This window comes from Rhyacophila brunnea, unplaced genomic scaffold, assembly GCF_057557595.1.
Source record: "Rhyacophila brunnea isolate RB1 unplaced genomic scaffold, BYU_Rbru_1.0 scaffold_2, whole genome shotgun sequence".
Lineage (NCBI taxonomy): Eukaryota > Metazoa > Arthropoda > Insecta > Trichoptera > Rhyacophilidae > Rhyacophila > Rhyacophila brunnea.
In genome coordinates this window covers 2,291,863-2,315,986 of record NW_028232859.1, presented here as the reverse complement: position 1 = coordinate 2,315,986, position 24,124 = coordinate 2,291,863, and the positions used below count along the sequence as shown (strand labels likewise).

The 24,124-nt window shown below is 31.6% G+C and overlaps 1 protein-coding gene across 1 annotated transcript; it reads right to left on the bottom strand.

Moving 5' to 3' along the window:
* Positions 1 to 3,033: 3,033 nt before the first annotated feature.
* On the bottom strand, positions 3,034 to 16,813 carry obst-E (obstructor-E). Its single transcript, XM_085947839.1, has 6 exons — positions 16,631 to 16,813; positions 10,034 to 10,119; positions 7,479 to 7,599; positions 5,778 to 5,975; positions 4,763 to 4,835; positions 3,034 to 3,643 (listed from the first exon to the last, which is right to left on the bottom strand). The coding sequence occupies exons 1-6, from the start codon at positions 16,683 to 16,685 to the stop codon at positions 3,430 to 3,432; spliced, it is 747 nt and encodes a 248-aa protein (XP_085803965.1). The 5' UTR covers positions 16,686 to 16,813; the 3' UTR covers positions 3,034 to 3,429.
* Between the last annotated feature and the right edge of the window lie 7,311 nt (positions 16,814 to 24,124).

Here is a 24,124-nt window from a genome sequence, read left to right as displayed (position 1 = left end):
CATGACGACCAAATATAGTAAACATTATATTGTATTCTTTTTCAGAAAATCTAGCTTCTTCCTGGTCAAAATGGTTATTTTCTTATCCTGTCTGATATATGTATTTTCTTCAATGAAAATTGCCAACATCGTCACTGATAATAGTGATATGAGATAAGAGAGATAACGATTCAAAGAACACTTAATTAAACCACTTACCTATACCTTTGTTTCCTTCATAAATAACTCCGTAACTTGATAACAATAATAATAAGTAATCGTTTCCCCGTTTAGTGCGCAGGTAGAATGTAATTAGCACCATTCAGGGAACTGTCTCAATAAAGTAAAATCAGGGATCGAAACAGCGCTCGAAATGGAAAAGTTTACGAACCGGAGCGCTCGACAGTTTTCTGAAGATATTTCCATAGTTATCATATTTTATGGGTATTTTATAAAAATAAGTGTGTTAGATTTTCTATTTTTGGCCTATCTGGTTCAAATGGTCAAATTATTTTTTCCACGAGACGGAGAGATAATTTTACCGATTTTACGAACAGGAACGGCGCTCCGGTGCGCTCCTGTCCATTTCGAGCCCTGGATCGAAAGGAACTGGAGCGTACTGGCGGCTCCGGTTCATGAAATCTCCGAGATTATCGCTGTCTCGTGAAATAATTAAATATTGCGTTCCGGTTCATTCGCTTACTTTATATAATATATTTAAAAGTTTATGCGAAACAAGACGGAATCATAGTAAAAAAATAATATTTATGACGTATTGTAAACCCCGATCTTCACCTCCAACGCTGACAATATTTATTTTGCATGCCATAAATTTCAAGACTTAGGTATTCCATTTGACCGTCTGAACTTGACAGTCAAGTTATCTAATAAAAAAATCTAACGCAGTTACTTTTTTATTAAATACTTATACATACAATTCGAATATTTTTTTATTTCGAGCGCATAGTTAAATCCGTGCTTCGTACCAAAAACCTATTTTAAAATGCACATAGGGTGACTGCTATAATAGTAATGGGACAGGATTAGCTATGGGACACCTCAACTTTAAACTCCCAAAATAAGGTTAGCTAAGCATTTCTGTAAGTGTGAAGGAGACAGATCTATTCTGTCATTTAAAATTTATTATTTAAAATAGTGAAAATGATAGATAGGAATTTAATTTCATAAAAAATTACTTTGGTTGAATCCTCAGTAAATTATTGATCGTAAACTGGGACGCAAACCATAACTTCTCTTTTGCGCGGGAAAGAAAAAAATGTACTAAACACTCATTAAATTTATAATTTTATTAATCAAGGAAAAACGTGAAAAACAGTGGTGTAAACAGCAAAATTGTGCGCGAGTACACTATACCAACTTACCAACTGACTTTGCCGAAAATGTCTGTAGGAAACACTCAAATTTGCAGTTTAGTGAAAACCCTGTATTATTTGTCATATTACTAGCGACGGTACTACGTTCGGAAATCCGAAAAATATGAGAAGATATTATATGAAATAAAACGAAGAAATGGTGTAAATAACATTAAATACGAGACAGTCAAGTAGCTATAGTATTTCAGAAAATATTTTGTCGTATTGAGCCACTTACAGACTATAATATCGTTGTTCGTTGTGATTATTTTGTGATAATTCGGCTATCCAAATTTTGAAAAATGGCAGGCATCATTTTTTAAATAAAATGCGTTTTATTGTATCTTTAGATATATATATAATCTCCTACTCATAGATGTCTGTATTTAAAAAAAATACTGGTTCATTTTCGAGTTATTTAACAATACAAATTCAGAATTTTTTTTTAATTTAAAAAAATTACTAAGTATATGAGTAAGTACCTACCTAGGTTTATAGATTTATTATACAGTAGGTATCCAACAAAAAGAATTTCAAAACCATACTAGGGCGCATCGATTGCGCACAGTTCCTCGGTTATTATTTTGGATTGTGGAAGTATATTATTGCATTATAATTATTATATTACAGCAGTGGTGCACAAACTATTTGAAAGAAGGGCCAATTTATCCATTTCCTATTTTTTCACGGGCCGCAGGTGGTAAAAATATTCAAATAATTACAAGATAAAAAGAACTTTTTATATACGACGTTTTTAAATTTTCTGTTGATTCATATAAACTTGACTTGACTAGCTTAAACGATCAAAAATTTTGTGCTAGATAGAAATAATACTGAAATGCCAATTTTGATATTCATATTGATAATTTAGTTGCTAGGACCATCCGCTTAGCAACCAATAATAGTGTCGAAATAACTTTTCATACAAAACAGAATTAACTGAAAATGAATTCAATTCTACTTAAAGATGGCTAAAAGTATTAAAAAATGCATTGGCATCGTGTTCTGATATATTCTAAAAGTTTCAAATGTCTAGCTAGTCGGGAAGTTAGTTAACAATCGATTGCAAGGTTTGTACCGGACAAAGAACCACCGGACAAATATGAATACGAGCTAAGAAAAACGTTGTAAAATAATGACATACCTATACTAGACGAGACATAGCTTTTAATATTTTAAATTTCTTCTTCTTTCTTCTTTCGACCATGTCCGATCCTAATAGGATCATATGGGTCTTCACAAAGTGGAGGTTTGTATTAACAGATTTTATTTTTACGAGAAATGAATGTCAGCCACTTGCTCAACCTATTAGGTCCATACTCTGACTCATACAAAAATTGAAAAACAATATGTGTACTTGCCAGACCCAGGATTCGAACCTGGGACCCTCAACACTATATAAAGTATGTACTTGTTATTTTGGGCCGCGGTGTGTGTCTCACTGGATTATAGTATTCTTAGCGAATTGTGTAGGTATCTACTAAAATAATTAATTCAATAAACGCATCTACATAATTTTTCGAAGCTCGATTCAATATTACTGAAATAGATTTCAAGTTATATTTATTAAAGGAATTCAAAAAATTGATATTTTAATTTATTATTATTTTACCTAGTACCTACCTTCTTACCATAATTTTTTTTTTTTTGTGAAAATAGGCAAAGTGAATAATAAAACAAGTTTTTCATTATTATTTAGATGTGTATTTATTTAATACATAATTATGTACTTAATATGTTTATTTCAGGTTTTTGTTGTACGTCAAGTAGATTGTAGGTAGGTATCTGCATTGTATAAAAATGGGTGCTTTATGTTATTTGGTTGAGAAAATGTAGCAATAAGTTAATTATTTTATGTATTCAGCTCAAGTTTATATTGATTTCAACAAATGGTATTTACTTAATCACATTAATTATTTAAACTTTTTGTTAATGCTTATCAGATTACATTCTATTACTTACAATTACAATCTAATAATAAACTGATTTGATTTGTCATTGTTTTCAATATAAACCTAATTAAACTTGTGACTATTTAAAAAGTGTTCTATGTTCCTTTTTTGAATAATTTGATGATTCAACCTCTGTTGAATTGATTCTGTCCTCTCTGTTGCTTCTGTTGCGTCGGCACGCTCGTCTGTTTGAACTGCGATCCAGTGGCGCACGAGGTGACATTCTCGATTCCATCGCAGGCGTTTATCAGTTCATTGTATGCGTTTCCCTCTCCGCAGTTCAGCAGGCGAGGTCTGGCGTTAATGCACATGTAGTAACGTTGGCAATCAGACGGGGACCTGTGATATTAAAAAATGGAGCATTTAAAAAAAATATTTATTAATATATAATATTACTCATAAATAATACTTACATAAATATAGCCTCAAATCTTGATACACAATCTTTGTAATGAAAAATAAGTATACACTCCAATATAAATACAGTTTTATGAATATAAATAAACAGTGTCGAAATATTGGTTATGTTTACAACACGTGCTGTTTACTTGGTTGTATTGAACGACTAACTAAATGATACTATGCGCATGCGCATGTACCCTCGAAACCGAAATGAATATAATCATAATAATAAATTGTGTTGCATCGGCGCGCTCAACTTCGTCACACGCCAAAAATACACTCTGATCTGTTTTCCCAAACGCGCCAAAAGAAGTATAACTTCAAAAAATTAGGTACTTAGCGACCAATATAGCTTTATCAGCTTCACTTTTAATTGTGTAAAAGCAAAATTAAAAATTGCAAATAATAATAAATTGGGTAATATGTATTCAAGAAATTCGATAACATACCATTGTCCAACATTATTTACCTATTTTTCAATTGTATGTAGGTATACGAGTATCTAACAAAAATTGGTATCTATTTTTATTGTGTTGTCAATATATTATATTTTATTAGTTAAATTATTATTATATACGCCCACGATGGCCGAGCGACTAAACGTCGGCTTATAATGTCGTGGGTCAAATTCTGGATTTGGCAAACACACATATTGTTTTTGAATTTGTATTTGGAGTCAGAGTATGGACCTAATAGGTTGAGCAAGTGGCTAACAATCAGTTCTCGTAAAAACAAAAATCTATCGATACAAATCTCCACTCTGTGGAGGCCCATATGATCTTCTTAGGATTGGACATGGTCAAAAAAAAAAATTACATATCATAGTTAATTTAAACAGCCATGTTTCATCAGTATTAGGCATTATTTTAATTGTATATTGAAAATTGATTATCAACTATGATGTTTTTTGCACATCTCTATTAAAATGAATGTAAAAAATCTTAATAGATTCTAGTTTTTATTTATATTCCCAGATGTCACTAAACTCTTTCGTAATGGAAGTTCAAGCTACGTTTAATTTACTAGATACATAATAGACTAAATATTATAACATACCTGAAGAATCTGTATTCCTGTGCTCCGAAGAAGGGGTCGACTGGCTCCGGTGGGCAGGAGAAGCCGAGGAAAGCTGAATAAAATAAAAAAAAACGTCCACATGATAATATTATATTTTAAAATACCTATATATCTACTGAGATTACCAAAATCTATACGCGAATCTGCACAGGGGCACTATGGTTTTCTTTCGAGGAAAATGACAAAGCTAATAGTCAATAATAATTACAAACAATGGAATAGTAGGTATTATGGACGCGGCATCCAAAGTCAGAGTTTCTTCCTGTCAGAATAATGTTTTTTTCGCATCCCTCGCGCTCTAAAGTTGAACGTCGCTGATTTTTTTTGTACTTATTACGAACTAAATACTTGATAAAACTATAATACAGCCGAACTCGGTTATTACGATCACGGACATAGCGAGATCTCGGATTTAATGAGGAAACATTCGTTGACATTTTAGTTTATGATTTTCTCCATGCATTTATTCACTTTTATAATGAGCTACTTGTCAGATATACCGAGCTAAAATATCGTCAATTTTTTTCTTAAAACTGTTAATGTGTCGATCGTTTAAAAACATTTCGACCCTAAGCAATAAAATCCGACCGGACAGGATGCCGCCGGGTTCGGATTACATTTCTGACACTCGTTAAGTGTCTCAGTACCTACCTAATTGGTGTTTTCGCGGACAAGATTGAAAAAGTATCCACGCATATGGTTGAAAAAAAATCCAAGCTGAAGTCAGTAGGTACCTACCAGCGTTCATTACAATAAACAACTTCTTTTGTAGTTTATGAATGCCATGCTTGTTTCGGGGAAAAATTCTAATTGTGTGTTTTTCTTTGAATTGCGACTTTGGCCGCTCGTTTAAAAATATATAACGAGTAACGCTTATAAAGAGCAAATTCAGTCGGTCCCATCTTCCTCGTAATAACCAAGTTCGACTGTATATAATTCACATATTTAGTCGGTACCTAAGTTGGTACCAAACAACAATACTTGTTGGATTTACCTTCAGCATTACAATCAGGGACTAGATCTGGCCAGTCGCATCTGTAGGAGTCGACGCTGAAAGCGAGGCCTTCGGGGCAGTCGAATGTGAAGGCTCGTCCGTCAACGCAGTTCATGAATTGACCACATTGTGCTGCATCATTTCCCACTCGGAAGTATCCGAACTGATGGGGACAGTCTTCGGTCGGGATTGCCTTTTCTGAAAATGTGCAGACAGGATTTAATTAATAATTTATTAATTAATTAATTAATAATTAAAAAAAATTAATTAAATTAAATTAAAGTCGTGATTCGGTAACAAAATGATTGCTGCCTAGTGGATTTTCTTACAACCGACTGACACACTGCATTGTTATTTCGACTAATGCAATATGAGGTGTAAAATTTTAAATTTTATTGCCATTTTTGTTATGTTGAAGTTGGAACATTTATATTATTTAACAGTACCCCATGACCTATGTTGTCATCGAGAGTCCAGAGCAGAGCTGATGGCGAACCCTGTTCTGCATGTCTTGGGTCTCAAATTATATACCAATATCTTAAAAAAATAGTAATTTAATAATAATAATTTATAAAATGATAAGTTACGAAAATTACAAATTATACGGTGTATTATCATAATAATATTAGGTGGTAGGTACTTATCATATGTTTTCGAAATAATAATATATTTTTTTTTAATTATGTGAGATAGTTGTATTTTACCACGTTTTTATTAGCTCTTATTCTTGTTTGTCCGGTACAGATTTTTAATTGTGCAGTACAATTTTTTTCTTGTTTGTCCAAGATTTTTAACTAACTTCCCGACTAGCTAGACATTTGAAACTTTTAAAATATATCAGAACACGACGACAATGCATTCCTTTAATACTTTTGGCCATCTTTAAGCAGAATTTAATTCATTTTCAGTTAATTCTGTTTTGTATGTTTCAGAAAAAAATCGTTAAAAGTAATATTTACCACTCACTATTATTGGTTGCTAAGTGGGTTCTAGCAACTAAATTATTAATATATACGTGCGTTACTATGGAAATCAATATGAAATGTCAAAATGACATTTCTGTATTCTATAATATCTATTTATATTTTTACAGTAATACATTATTTCTATCAAGTACAATAAAAAGTTTTTATTAATACATAGCATTGTCAAGTTTATATGATTCAACAGAAAATTTAAAAACGTGGTATATAAAAAGTTTTTTTTATCTTGCAATTATTTTTATATCATGCCAAATATTTGGTGTTTATAATAATTAAATGATTTTAATAGTATGAAACATAAGCAAGAATAAAGGCGACATTTTACTTTAGATTTGATTTATAATTATTTATCAATAAAAATTGTAGTGTGAAAACACATATTATGATGACTCAAATATTGTTAAAATAGCTGTTACTATTTTTAGGTCACATGTTATCATTTATATCTTATCCTAAGAAGATCATAATTGACCTATTAACAGATTTTTTTACATGCGCAACCTAATAGGTCCAACTGTGTTCAAGCAAATCACTTCGGATATTGATACAATAATGGGCTTAAGTCTAAAAAATTAAGCGTATTCAAGAACAACCAATGAACTTGTCAATATTGGAGTATGTGCGCGAGGAACTTATATTGAGGCTACTCCAAAATCAGTTGGGATAGTTTCAGTCACAAGAGAAAATTAAATGTTTAAAATTAAAATTATTATATTACGTGTTGCAGTTCTGCCGGCGCAATCAACGTCGATCGGGTATGAGCAAGGGTAGTTGAATACTGAAGAATTCGCGTTGAACAGAAGACCGTCAGGGCACAACTTTTCTTCTCCTACTCCATCCTGAAAATAAATATCAACAATCATTATTTTCGAACAGTGATCTGGGATTCAACTCCAACTCTCGTCTAGCGAATTATTTTGAACAATTTACACTCTCTACCATGGCACCCACATTTTGAAGCGGGCCCTCAGGCCAGGATTTTTAGAGGGGTCCCCTACCCATCGCTAAGATTAAAGGTAGTGGGAATCTCCACAAAAACGTTTTCTAAATGGTTTTCTAGGTAAAATTAAGAGTACCTATTAGGTGTATTTTTTTTGTATTGTTGAATAAATCCACTTGAATTATGGAGTTGTCGAATATTGACACAAAATAAACAAAAATTGCACCACACAATTAGATATTTTAAAATGTTAATACTATTCAAATGAAATAACGCAGCAGGCGACTTTTCCCCCGATTGGAACAAATTTTGTGATGTGTGTTTATTTCATTTATCAGGTCGACCCATCACGCCGGTCCCCCCAGAGTCCAACCCCCAGGCTAGAGCCCTGTCAGCCGCCCCCTTGTGGGAGCCATGCTCTCTACTATCATGTTTTGTGTGCCGTTTAAACCTAATTTAATATAATACATGCGAGACTATAAAAGGAAAGCAGAATCTTTTATAGAAATGGAAGGAAGTAGGTACGTATATTGCACAATTATCAATTAGTAACTTAATAATTACTACATCACTACAAGGGAATGTTCATTTATTTCTATATATTATACAAAATTATTGTCAATCTTAAATTTCAATTAAAAATCATTTTAATAAGTGGGATAATAACAATATAAAAATTTAAACATATATTATAGGTTTGGATTAGACTGTATGGGGGTTAATCATGTAATTATGGCAAATGACACGAAAATCTACATATAAATAAGTTTGATACTTATATAATTAAGTAAACAATTGGAAGATAGATACATTCTTTTGTAATTATTGTCATTTTTCTATACACTTAAAAATGTTATTTGGAAATGTTTGTGGAGAATATTATAAGGCTGCTCATTATCCTTGCTACATCGAATTATGTACGTGTTTTTGTGGATTTTTCAAAAATAATTAATATTTGTTGATAGTGGAGAAAAGTATCTTTACGCTTTCATCTTAAATCTAAATTTAGGATATCTTACTTATCTGAAACTAATTTAAAAACAATATTGCATTGCAAAAGAAGAACTTGTTCGGTGATGTCAACGCGTTTGCGCAATCTTCTTACAAACCTTTTCCACATATTACACAGTATCTGCTATCTACATACATACTAAAGTACTAATACACCTGTAACCAATGGCGAATTATCATTATATTAAATTTGCGAACTTGTACAGTATTACTATAACGAATGAAATAGTAAATACATTTTAGAATTAGGGCTATGTAATAATTATTATCAATCGTTATCAGCTGTCTCACAGTTGAATTACGAAAATAATTATTTTTTTATACAAATAGTATGTAACGCTTCTACACGTCATGTATATAATAATAGAATGCACTTTCAAAATAATATATCATTGATCTCTAATGAATAGTAATTATTTGCAATGCCATATTTAAATAATACGCAGTTATGTACCAGTTATGATCAACTCTTCGGATTTTTTCTCATTGTATTTATTGCAAAATAAATAATATAAAATGTCATCTGTAAAGTGATTTAATTAGCATAACCATTTTATTTGCATTGCGAATTTTCCACACAACCACCTGTCGGAAAGTTACACAACTAAATCCCACTGAATATTTTTAATTCCTTTTTTGAATTTCAATTAGACAATTGCATCTCTGCATAAACAATAAATAAATAAATAAACATATTATTATTATTGAAGGAATTCGGATGATGTAATAATGAATCCATTTTAGGAGTTGCCATTATGAAATAATCCTTAAAGGATATTATTATCGTTATTTGTCAATAATAGTTAATATTAAATGTTAAAATGTGTAGGTTGCAATTTTTTTTAATTATTCACAATGAGTATTATTAGATACATACTAATTGCAGTTATTTCATACAATTTGCATAATAATTTTTATTTTTCAGCCCGCCATGTCTTAAATCTGAAATGGTATAATGGTAACCATAATATCGTGGGTTAAGTTAAGTTAGGAAATAGTAAAATTAGTAAGCATTGGTAAAATGCTATAATATGGCCTATAATAGTCTTTGTCGGTTGAGTATCTATAATTTAATAATTAAAAATTAAAAATTGTGTGAGAACTTTGTAGGTCTAAACTTTTGGTAATCAATTAATTTATTCAGTTAAATAATTTATTCCAGCTTTAGAAATATAAGTGCATATTATTAATTGAACAACAAATTACATACCGATCTAAATCAATTATTGGTACCTAGCACATAAATGATTGAGGATAATATAGAATGTGTTTCGTTTAATTTATGGTATCGATGTGCATAAATATATGTTCGATAAACTTACCCTGCATTCAATATAAGCATCGCATTGTCCATTGACAGGATACCTGGCATTCTTCTCTTGACAGTTTGAGCCGGATGAACGTTGACCTGGAAATAAATACGGATAACTTAGGCACTGTTTTAAATTTCATATTATTTTAACTGATTAATAATTATGTAGAATATTAATTCTATTAGTACATTTTTTTGTACAATCTTCAAGTATAAAAGAAAAATGTGTACGACCTCCACGTCCGAAAGAAGTACCTACAACATATGGGAGTTTGGGGCCGTTTAGCGACATAATAGGTTACGAAGCGCACAATTTAATACAATTTACTAAAAATTAATTAATCAATACGTATGAAACCATAAAATAGAAAATCATAGATAAACTCACGATTTAAAAATAACCGATATAATATATGTCCTTCCCTAATGTCCGTTAATTTAAAAGTCTGTTTTTATTATACGTATTTTTTTTACCTAAGAAAACATTTACCGTTACAGAACTTTTTTTACGAGAATAAATGTTAGCCAATTATTCAACCTATTAGGTCCATACTCTGGGTTCAAATACACATTGAAAAAACAACATGTGAATTTTTGTCAGACCCTAATAAATAATATTTTTAGTAATTTTTTTTAGTAAATATTTTTTATTTAATAAATTATTTCGAAGATACGAATAAAATTTTTGATTGCTTAATTTGTTTAGTGTACTTAAATATTGTATTTTTACGTAAAAAATGTCGACTATTCAAAAAACTAGAAAGGTATGTTGCTTGTTTTATATTTTGTTATTTATATCGGTATAGAGATTCGATAATATGGTTATAACTCAGGTCACAATACCGAAGAGATAATGAAACGATTATATCAACTCAAACGTAAAATGATACGTACCTACTAACATTTGATAAAGGTTACTATGTGAGCGAAGCACGTGTCGTAACATTACCTAAATATTCTAAATAATGCATTAATACAAATTTGTAAATACATATTCTAAAATAACCACGAAATAAACGCTGTAATCTTTCTATTAAAATTATATCTACAAGTGAATTTATTTGTTTATTTATTTATTTCTAAAATAATACAGAAATACTTCAAGGCAAAGATAATTATAAGTAATCACACTTATTATCATAATCAAAGGTAGGTACTTATTACAAAATATCACTATCAAAAATTGTAATACCTACATTTATATATTAACAAAAAAATAAGTAAGGTTTATGAATATTGCTTTGCTAGTTCGTTCAGCTTCTGATTTGCGGATCGCAGGTTAAATCCCAACGAGTAAAATTCCACTCCCAATTCTGTTTGTGAGTGTTTGGGTCAAGGAAATCGTCTTTAAGAGATTAGTGATTGGCTTATAACCAACCCCATAAAATAAATTGTTAAGATTCCTGAGTGTAGATGTATTTGCTAACATATACGTAATACATAGAGTAAACATGGTGATATTATATTTATTAATAATAATCATCAATAATAGTTCTAATCGAATTTGAAAGGTTTTCAAAAAATGGACGAGAAATCTCGTCTCGAAAATTTTCGAGAAATAAGCGTAAATGGTCAATTTTAAATCTCAAGAACTGAAAATTTAGAGAATTCTCATTTCTCGAGAAATCATCAACGAGAAAAAAATTACTATGCAAAAATAACAAAGTAGAAACGGAAAAACGTTATCGACTGCAATCTACATATTATTATGTTCTATCATTATAAATATTCATATTGCACGATAAATAGACAAGAAAATGTAGTAAGAAACTATGAGATTTTTACACACCGAAAATAATGAATCAAATAAGTGACTATTTTCAAGTTTACAGGAGAAAAACTTGACCTGATAATTGCCCGTTTCGTTATCTACATGATATATCGTTTCATATTAATATCGACAGAAAAATTAAGACTTTTTCCAGAAAAGGTTATAGACATCTGATGAAATTCTTTAAGAATCATCTTTATTACCTACAATGTAGATAGAGTTCAATTTTAAGTATATACAATATGTATTTATATCAATTCTCTTTCAAAATATGTCATACAAATTACAAATTAACTATTTTCTTTTATAATAATTAATTTAACGATTATACGAGTATACAAATTAATGCCACGTCACGTTCATCTGTATTTATTTGTTTATTACGGAATAATTAAAATTATATGGAATGATTCTATCAGACCAATATTGTCCAATAATTTTATTTTTCACACAATTTATCCATATAATAAATAATACGTCAATGATTTCGTTCAACGCTGCGGAAATTTTTCAAATCTCTTTGGTTTCGTCATATTACATTTCTTCACTCCAAAATATAGTAGTAACCATTGCCCCCATAAGGGGGGGGCTGACAGGGCTCTAGCCTGGGGGCTCGGCGTGGCGAGTCGACTAGATATGTGAGATAAACACACATCGAAAATTTGCTTTAATAGTGAAAATAGTCGCCTGCGGCGCTATTTTACTTCAATAGTGTAATAATATTAAAATATACGGTTATTACAATATTTCATTGTGGGTCGATACTTGGTAACTCCATAATTCAAACAGATGTATTAAAAACACACCTTAATTTTACTGAAAACGCTATTTAGAAAACACTAATGTAAGGCGTCACACCGACTTTACCCTTAGCGATATACAGGGGGGCCCGCCAAAGATCCTAGCCTGGGGGCCCACTTCAGGATGTGGGGGCCATAGTAGTAACTTTTCACGGAAACTCTTTCTTACTGACACACTTTTAGGACGCTGAAGATATTGTTCAAACCTCATTTCTCCCACCCATTTTCACAAAAATGTCACTCTCCATACCAACATTGGGAAATTAACATTAATTATTTACAATTCTTGGGAACCACTGATTATATTGTTGCTTTGGTTTCTTTTCACGGAATTTATTTACATACTAAATCAATGTTTTTACATTAATAATTAATTCGTCCGTCTAATGAAATTTGTCATCCTTTTCATAGGAGACAAGCGTTCAAATGAGATGGTAAGAATTTAACGTTTGTCATTCTACAGGCGGATATTTTAGTCTCATGGCCACCGCATTATGATAATGTCTTCAGTCAACTGAGACGTGGAGAAGATGCATTAATGGTCGCTGATTGAGATTAAATATATTGCCAAGCCATGCGTCATTTTCTGTAACTTCGAATAATATTTAAGTATGTAGATACACACAAAAAAGTTGATGAAGAACTGTATTTTTATTCGCTACAAATTTAATAACGTATTCGTTTTAAATAAATATTTCTAAAATCTTCGATAGTTCATTGCCAAACCAAATTATTCGTAGATCCAATAAACTATTTTTACACATCGCTAACATAATAATATAAAGGTAAACATTATTGTTGGTTATAATAATATCATCTGGACAGACATGGTCTAGTTTAGTTGAGAAGGATTATTTTCCCTTTCTAGACCCCAGAATATTTTTCCTGACACCTGTGGGAATTCCTGCCATTCACAAAGTGGCATTAAAATGGATTGAAATTCTACCGGTACCGATATAATGTGCTATGTTCACCTGGGAATATGTTTTTTTTACCTACTGGTATTCACTTTCTTCCTGATGATATGTGGTTCATAACTATCATCCATGGAAATATTATAAGTAAACTTGCGTGTTTTGATTGTGAAACTTTAATACGTCTAGAGGTTGTTATAGAGATTTCTCGAAAAATAATGAGAAAAGTTGGTCTCTGAAAATCTTGTTAGATATTAGAGATTTTTTCAGGTATTTCAAGGTTCTTCACCACTAATGAGAATCTCTAGATTTAATAGACTTAATTTGAGGTAAAAAACACGTGTAACACTTTGATTACTTTTGATTTTTTTAAACTAAGATCTTGGTACATTCTAACGATGCGACTGAATCACCCCTTCACGGAAAACCGCCACTGATTTCAGAAGTTGTAATGATTGTATTAGTTTCTTCATTTTCCTACCCTTTGTGTTCCGCCCCCAGGCAACCCATATCCTGCCTACCCCCACGGGACGTCACTGTAACCATTGCTGTATTAATACACCAGAGGGCCTCCACATACCTTAAACTGCCATTCATTGTAGCACGATCTGTTTCGAGTTATCAAAGAGAAGAATCGCGACAAGATGGTTTATGCCGGTTATGGATATCTAATTATCAATTCATAAATCTGGTAATTTATAAACTGGTAACTTAAAAATAATTAATAAGCATATTCAAAAAGCCATGGCATTTGGTTTGAAGAACTTTTTGGTAATCTTATTAATAAATATCGTATCAATAAATATATTATAAGACGTAATTGTATTAATATAATTAAATTTAGTTTAATAGAAGTAGATAATATTACATTATTAAAGTTCGAATAAATATTTAACTGCTGAATTGTAGGTATACTGAAATTCCTGTTAAAGGATCGTTAATACCAATTTAAATGAAAATGCAGAAATGATTTCCATCGCATGTAAGAATATTTATGTACATTGCATAGTTTCCTACATACAAAATAGTTGACCATTTTTAATTATATTAACAACTTGCCATTGCGATTGGCTCATTCATAATATATTAGAGAAGCAAACAGACGAGAGAAAACATCATAATATTGCGTCATTCAAAAGACAATTTGAATATTTCAAAAGATTCACTCACTGATGAAAAAAAATACTTTCGATTATGTAAATTCACATAATATAATAATATACTAGTCTTGAGATAAGCATTTTAATTTTGTTGAATGCAAATAACATTAAATTAAAAATAGTCAACTTATTTTGGAGGGAACGGCTCCATGGTAACAGATCGGTGTTCTTGTAGTCAAAGAAATTTAAATATAATAAACAGGAATCAAGTTTCTGCTAACTTTATTCGACTAACTAATAATAATATCTCATTCTGATTGATCCATGGAGGACCACGTGATATTTAAAATAAAAATCGTGTAGCGTTACATAATGAGAATACAACCAGGTACATATGTAATAAAGACTCCACAGTTTTTTTTATACAATGGTATATTCAAATTAAATAATAAGGTAAACGGTTTCCAACGCTTAAATTGCAAAAAATACGCCTCGACAATACAGCTAATAAATTTGTCTTTACTCTTCCAATGATAAAAAAATGGTAGATATTATATATTAAACATTTTTTTTATTAGATCAATAAAAATACATATACAAAACCAAAGATTGTCGGTGGTACCTACTACACAATACACGGGAAATATACACTGTTTGATTCACATCAGAAATAAACATGGTAAAACATAATATTTTTCATTATTTTTAAACGGGTTTGTTTCTGAGGTGTTCCAAATGTCATGTGATAATATTTTATTCTTGCGGTAGCTATTTCAATCATTCCATCGTTAGTGGTAACATATGTATGATATTAGGATCACGTCATGTAAGTTGATCGTGGGGTATACGTTTTGGAGAGGATCGCGATGAACCAAATGTATCGATCAACGGGGAAGGGATATGAAAAACAAAACAATTTAAAATATGAAACCGCTTTTGTAATAGACTAAACGTCATACGTACATTATAAGTATTAAATAAAACTTTGCAAGAATCTGAAAAAATAACTTTAATTTTGTTCCTTATTGCAAAAAAGAATCTACATACAGCTACATCATGCAGGGATGCCTGCGCTTACTATTTACAATCTGTCGATAATAATTGTCAAATAATCTTATAATTCACTCCTGTGGGTCTATTCTATGCTTATCGACCGCTAAAGTGATAAAGTGAAAAATATTATCAAACTTAGGGTAGGTTTGTATCAAAATATTAGCACTTATTGTAACAATTACACGAAGCCGGTTTTTATTGTTGCAATAAGTGCTATATTTTAACAGCACCTATCTTGCTGCTGTTAAAATATCGCACTTATTGCAACAATAAAAACCGGCTTCGTGTAATTGTTACAATAAGTGCTAATATTTTGATACAAACCTACCCTAAGTTTGATACTATTTATCAATTTAGTGTTCGATAAGTATAGAATAGACCCACTGATTCCACTCGGCAGTTGGCACATGTCAAAATAAAGATAGGACAAAAAATATTATTAAAAATCGATCGCGATATAACGAATTCGCGCTCACCGGGGTCACGATAAATAAGGGTTACAATATGTATATTACCAAAATGCGCCAGGCATAGTCGCGTTATAAATTAGTGTAGGTACACATAATTATGAAGTCGCGTGTTCAAAATGTTGTCTTTTAATTCAGAGCTTAGAAATATCTAAGTAATTGGTTGAGCAATAGGCTAATATCCATTTTCTCTTAACAAAATGGATGTTAAAAAACGTCTTAGGGAGGCGGCCCTGATCCATATCGGATTATAGAGATAATGGAAAAAATATACTGTAATATCTTCCAGAATTGATTTGTTTGCTACATAATTAAACTACGAGTATCAACATGATATAACAAGCTAGCTTGGCTAGCTAGCAGTAAGTTAAGGCCCGTACCATTTAAAGTAATATAAAAATGAAAATATCATATAATTATATTAGAACCTTTTTTTATGTAGACTACAAGATCTAAAAAATACATTATACAAATTAATTGTAATTCAAAATTTAATAATTACCATGTACTGCACACATCGCCAAAACCATAGCCATGGCTAAAGTAATCTTTGCCATTTTGATAACTTGTTAACTCAAACTATTATATAAAAAAGAGATTAGTAATTGTAATGTCAATAAGTTCACGGCGAAACAATAATTAGTCTTTCGAAAGATGCTGCATGTGTGACGGCAAGTTTGGCACTGAATCCTCCAAGATAATTTTCCATACGTGAGATCAATTCGTCGACAATTTAATTATTGTACAGGTCCTAGATGGGAAAATGGCCGGATCCAAATTGAATGGATATTTTTTTATTTTATTGTTATTTTTCCGGGAATTATTGAATATTGTTAGGTTTGAATTATTTAACATTCTCAATAATAGCAAGGTGGACAGGTACTTTTTATTAGTTTTTGGAAAATGAGACAAATATTTTTCGCGCTATAATTTATTCCATAATGTAAGATTTTTTATTTTAATTTAATTTTAATTAACTACACATTGATTTAAACCCATTGGTGATAGACTGACTGGTTATGTGGAAAACTTAAATACTGGAAATTTGTAGACATACTTCCATTTAATTTAATATAGGCTGGCAGAAGATACCATAAAATTTAATAGTTTTCTTTATTTTCTTATTTATGAAGTTTACATATATGGGGTCGTCCATGTATGACACCACATCCTTAATGGTGGTCTGATAAAATATGATAATTGGTGATGAACCCCTCCTGGTTGTTGAAAATGTGACGTCAGAAATCCAAAAAAAAATATTCAAATTTTCTTCTGTGAATAAGTAAGTATTCGAAGAACACTATAGTCAAGTTGATCGTTTTAGATAAACTTGTTTTTTAACAAAAGGGGGATAGTTCAAAACGTAACGTAATTTAAACAGGGGAGGGGGTAAAATATTATGTGACGAATTATGACGATGCGATGGAGTGGGTCAAATCGTAGAACGTAATTTATGGACTACCCCCATATTATTCAGTATCAATATGACGTGTAACTTGGGTAACCCTACAACGCCGTGTTGGGATTGTTCTAGGTCCAGAATCATCATTGCCAACATCTTATCTGGAAACTGCTCTAATGTAATCAATTATATTGTAGTATAAGTTTGTATTGTAGTATATCACGAAAACTATAATATTATATTAGTTACTTATTTACATTATACCTACCCCATTTACACGTGCATGGATGTACTGTGCACAGAAAGAAAATGTATGGGGAAATATGTATTATCCTGCAGTTGGCAAGATTGCGTGCATAAATCAAACAAGATTGGAAGATTCCAAATAATTGTGATGATTTATTGCGCGCAAGTAAGATTATTTTCGATCTGCGCCTGCGCAGTAGAGCGATAGAGAGCGAGATAGCGATAGAGAACATGAAACTTAACATAAGATTATGCAGATTTGTCAATTGAATTAGTGTAGGTAACGGAATCGCACAACAATGAGAGGAAATAAGTTGTAATAAGTCGATTACAATTGATTAATTAATCAGGATGTTAGACTGCAGTGATTTATGATCAATATCCACATGTTTTTACAAATCCGCTGCGAGAAATAAAAATATGTTCTGCTTAGGTGTCAAGAAAAATCAGACAGAAATAAAAAAAAACATAAAAATATAATATATTATTTTGTCTATGCCAGGTGCTTAATCAATAATTATTAAATATCTACTATTTCAAAAAACTTTACGTTTTATGTTCATATGGTTGTTTTTATGCCGCGATTATTTGACAGCGAAATATGATATAAAATAAAAAGTTTTAAATTACCCAGTGGAAATAAAAAAAGCCATTGTATTGTATAAGTAAATTTATGCACTTGGTGTATGAAAAAACCCATGGAACATGACCATATTATCGTTAAACAGGTTGTATCGGTCATTTTAAGAATAAATTATTTTCACATTTTGACCTGACAACCCACGTGGGTGATTTCACAATATCATGTTGGGCCCGTTTCAGACGGGACACCGGTGTTTCGCTCGTATATAATATAGGAGGCCTTTGTATTCGAATAAAGGGGCCTTTATATTATATTTATGAACGCCCCAGAGCTAATGAGTCAATGCATGTCGGTACATTTTTCCGTCGGCCGCTACAATCTCAAGCCGATACAGTTGTTTTTATTACTGCAGCCAGTTTTATGTTCTAATTTATAACGCGAAATTATGCGTTGACTCATTAGCTCTGGGGCGTTCATAAACTTAATAGAAATTCCCCTTTATTCGAATACAAAGGCCTCCTATATTATATACGAGCGCGACACCGGTGTCCCGTCTGAAACGGGGGTTAGTTTTATCATTTTTCTTTGACACGGCAATAGTGTCAAATCATATTACCTGCATATTGAGCCACTTTTAATGATTTATTTAGAAGTTATATTTCGATCAATCTTTCAAAAGATTTTTACTCATTGTTTCTTCCATTTTATCTCTCTAAGTGGAGATGACGAGTCCAAGAAACCCCTGTCGTTTGCGGCCAATATTCGCGCTTCTTCACATGTCATGCAGCATCTTGTAGCTCCGCCGAATACATCATGTAGATAGAATTAAGCGTCTTATCAGGAGGCATAGAAGGCAGCCTAAATGAGATTTTCTCGAGACATTCGTAGCATACGTTCGAGTCGTATCCCATGTTATATCTTCGCCAATCTATCTTTTTTCTTCAATCGTTCCTCTACTATCAATGATACCAACTGAAGGCCATCTTGGTTGATATCATACGTTTCCTGGAAATTTTAACTAGTGTGATTATTATCTCCACCCTGTTTACCGCCTTATGACCTGCAACCTTGAATGCAGGTAAAATTGGTAAAAAACGTACCCCGATGAGATAGAGCGATCAGGTACCTAATCAAAACAATTGAAAAACTACTTGTATCTGCTTCAAGGCTGGTAGAAGATATCGTAAAATATAGGTGATAGTAAAATAAAATATATTATGTAATTGCAGTTCCGACCCTGAGTTATGGGAAAAGCGCTGAATACATTTCATACATATACATTATGTGAGGAGTGAAAAGTTTCAATTCTAGGATTACTGGATTGGTATTATCCCACTCCCTATTAAGGCTATACTTCAACTGAGGCACTGTCTAAAACGATCGTGACTATGCGACGCGCAGACTGTGCAAACGATGCGTGACGAACAAAACACAATTTGTCATAAAAATTCAACATGCGTCCATTTAATGTTGTGTTTATTGTTATTTGAGTAATAATAATAATATATTCATTGCATGTTTGGTTTTTCGAGTAAATACGTAACATTTTTTAGTCATCTTTACACGATTTAAGAATTAATGGTACAGTTCGGTTATGAGGAATACAGCGGCAAACACATTTTGAAAATACCCGATATGTTGGATTATTTGTTAGTTTGGGTTAGTTTAGGTTGGATTGGGTTATGTTTGGTTAGGTTAACCTAACAAATAATCCAGTATATCGGGTATTTTCAAAATGTGTTTGCCGCTGTATTCCTCATAACCGAACTGTTCATCCGACGCCATCACAAAACAAATTTACGTCCGAACAGTTCGACCATCGCTCTCCGACTGGCAACGCGGCCGAAATTACGTCTCACCTATTGCTGAAAATTATTTGCCGTTTCACTGAAGTATGTGAAATTTTGCTAAAAAAGAAAACATTTTCTCAGCAGCCAATTGGAATTATTCCATTTAGAATCAGACTTGCGACATTTTATTAGGTTTTGCTTTTTCCAGCCGTCAATTGGGCATTTTTGTTCAGATTTCGATTTGCGGCGTGCTTTATGTATTTTTTAAAGTTATACTTCTTTTGGGGCGAGAGTGAAATTAAGAGCTGCGCGCGCATACCGTTACAACATTATGACAACAGCTGCGGATCAGTCAGCTGTATACAAACGCAAGTTTGATAATAGAATTGTTCCGTTGCCTAGGCAACGAATTTATTATTGTCGGCCATTTGCAATTCTTTACGTAAACAAACGATTAAACGTCATAGTGACAGTTGTTACTTTAAAAATAAAATAACGAGAAAAGACAAAATAATTAAGAGCTAGTCGAAGAATCTAAGTTTTATTTTTGTTTTGTTACGCCAAAGAAGTATAACTTCTAACGCACGTACATAAGTATACGCACCGATTTTTTTTTATACCGGATTGCAACAACGCGCAAAGACTCTTAAGGCAGTTGAGGCATGGTCTAAAAAGATCGTGGCTAGGCTATGCGCGGATTGTACAAATGACACGTGCCGAACGAAATATAATTTGTCATATAAATCCAACATGCGTCCATTTAATGCTCTGTTTATTGTTCTATTAGTAACCATAATAATATATTCATTGACATGTTTTCGTTTTCAAGTAAATGGGTAACGTTTTTTAGTCATCTTTACATGATTTAAGAATTAATACTCCCGTCGCCATCACGAAACAAATTGACGTGTTCACAGCACGACGTTCGCTCTCCGATTGACAGTGAGTCCAAAATTTCGTCGCACCTATAGTTGAAAATTATTTTCCGTTTCACTGAAGTACCGTCTTAATGCTCTGAATTTTTTCTCACGAGGAAATCAACTAAGTACCTGTACAAATATGAAAAATATTTAGACAGGTATCTAACGTAAAATCGTGTCCAATTAAATAAATCATCGATTGACTTAAGAAGACCGACTATCGAATATCATCCTAACAGAAAGGTTAAATAACATCTCCGACTACTTATAACATTTTCCATGCAATAATAATATGACCTTTAACACAGCGCTTCTCCAAATAACGCAGCACCCGCCAGAGTTATGCGTGAGTAACTCATGAAGACTTTCACTTTCAGAGTTTTTTACTTTGACAAAAAATGACCGATCGAAACTTTGTATTGGCAGTTTAGTTGTGTATATTATTAATAACGTTGGACATACATAGAGATATGCGGCACTTAAATTTAATACATTATATTATTGTGAATGTATGAGGTACCTACCTATCACGCCAATTCTTAAGGGGGGACATGCTCGTCGAAGGTCAAAATTGAGTTTTTATTGTATATTCAAACCATGATCTTGGACACTCCTTAAACGTTGTAGATGATCTATTTATATACTTTTGAAGCCTTATTATCCTTTATAGTTATTTTAAACATTTGGTGACTGCATGAAGTATTTTTGTTACATAAAATAGTATTCTTTTAAACCTCTCGCTCTAATGTTTTAGAATATAGTCATATTTCGGTACATAACTGTGCAGTGGTGTTAAGATTTTTTACATTTATTAATTTTTAAACGCATTTATAAAACCATTAGCATAATTTATTACGAGATAATTTTTGTAAAATATTCACGATAAAAAATTATATTGATAATCTCTGTGATCCCAAATTTGACAAGAATTAGGCATTTTATTATTCAAAAAATCGGCAAGATTAACACATTTCAAGATGATTCTAAAGATATTTGTTATAAACTATGTCTTTGACCATTCAAATGTGATAAACATTTTATGAATAATGATTGCTTTATAATAATTATTGACCTAAGAATAAGGTAGTGTTTTTTTGAAATACGCCATTTCTTTTGTCATTCCCCAGTGGTTAAGCTACAACATACGGCCGTAGCCATAAATTGACAAACTATAATTGAAGTAAAGAGTAAAATGATATTGACGCGCGTGTTTGAACATGTACCGTTTAAAAAAAAATAAAAAAAAATTCGGTTAGGTACATGTTCAAACACGCGCGTTAACATAATTTTACTCCCTACTTTAATTATAGTTTGTCATTTTATGGCTACGGCCGTATGTTGTAGTTTAACCACTAGGGAATGACAAAAGAAATGGCGTATTTCAAAAAAACACTACCTTATTCTTAGGTCAATAATTATTATAAAGCAATCATTATTCATAAGATTTTTATCACACTTGAATGGTCAAAGACATAATTTATAATAAATATCTTTAGAATCATCTTCAAATGCGTTAATCTTGCCGATTTTTTGAATAATAAAATGCCTAATTCTTGTCAAATTTGGGATCACAGAGATTATCAAAATATTTTTTTATCGTGAATATTTTACAAAAATTATCTCGTAATAAATTATACTAATGGTTTTATAAATGCGTTTAAAAATTAATAAATGTAAAAAATCTTAACACCACTGCACAGTTCTGTACCGAAATATGACTATATTCTAAAACATTAGAGCGAGAGGTTTAAAAGAATACTATTTTATGTAACAAAAATACTTCATGCAGTCATCAAATGTTTAAAATAACTATAAAGGATAATAAGGCTTCAAAATTATATAAATAGATTATCTACAACGTTTAAGGAGTGTCCAGGATCATGGTTTGAAAATACAATAAAAACTCAATTTTGACCTTCGACGAGCATGTCCCCCCTTAAAAGGTATAACCTTTTTAAAACATTACAAACTAATCTATTCTGGATCACACTTGTCACAATATGCGTTTTTATAGTACTATTCGGTACAGTTCGGTTATGAGGAATACAGCGGCAAACATATTTTGAAAATAGCCGATATACTGGATTGCTTGTTAGTTTAACCTAAGCTAACCTAACCTAACCCAACCTAACCTAAACTAACCCAAACTAACAAATAATACAGTGTATCGGGTATTTTCAAAATGTGTTTTCCGCTGTATTCCTCATACCCGAACTGTAACTACTACTCTATTCCTCGTGAACACCCTGTAATACTGTCGAATTCTAGATCTTTCTCCATTTTTTTTAATTAGTAGGGTGTATAGTTAATCTATTCACCTGCTTTCCTTTTACCTGATACATTACCTAAAACAATTAACATTTATAAGTGAACCGATGATATCCCTCAGGAAAGTCTTCTTCTTCTTCTTCGGCCATATCCGCCCCTTAGTTGGAGCATATGGACACCACGCGGCGCCTCCAAGAATCCCTGTCGCTCGCCAGTCTTCTTGCTTCGCTCCAGGTCAAGTAATCAAAGTAAATAACCCAATTTGATAGGCATTTCGTGTATAACATACTAGTTTAAATTATCGTTATTAGATAAGAGTCTCGTAGCATAATTGGTTAATTCACAGATTGGCGCGACATACGGGTTCAAATCCCGTCGAAATCCCGTATTACATTCTCAAAATGTTGTGAATTATTCATTTGAATAAAAAAAATAGTTTATTAAAACGTACAGCTTTTAAACCCAAAATGTTGCCCTCTTTCATTTCCAGTCTTAAATGTATTGAGTGTCAATTCAATTGTAATACTGTTTTATATTTCTTTGTATCTAAATGTCATGTTGTGATTGTCTTAAACTTATAATTTCTAATGTCCACAATATGTTAAAAAATAAATAAATTGAAAAAAATAAATTAATTGAAATTTAAATAAATTGAAAATAACTACAAAATTCATTATTTCGTCTCGGCAATCTAATACTTATACCTAATGAAAAATATAGTGAAAATTCTAATAGACCTACACAATATCCACAATTACAACTTTTGGAGCGTTTGGAGCATAAAATC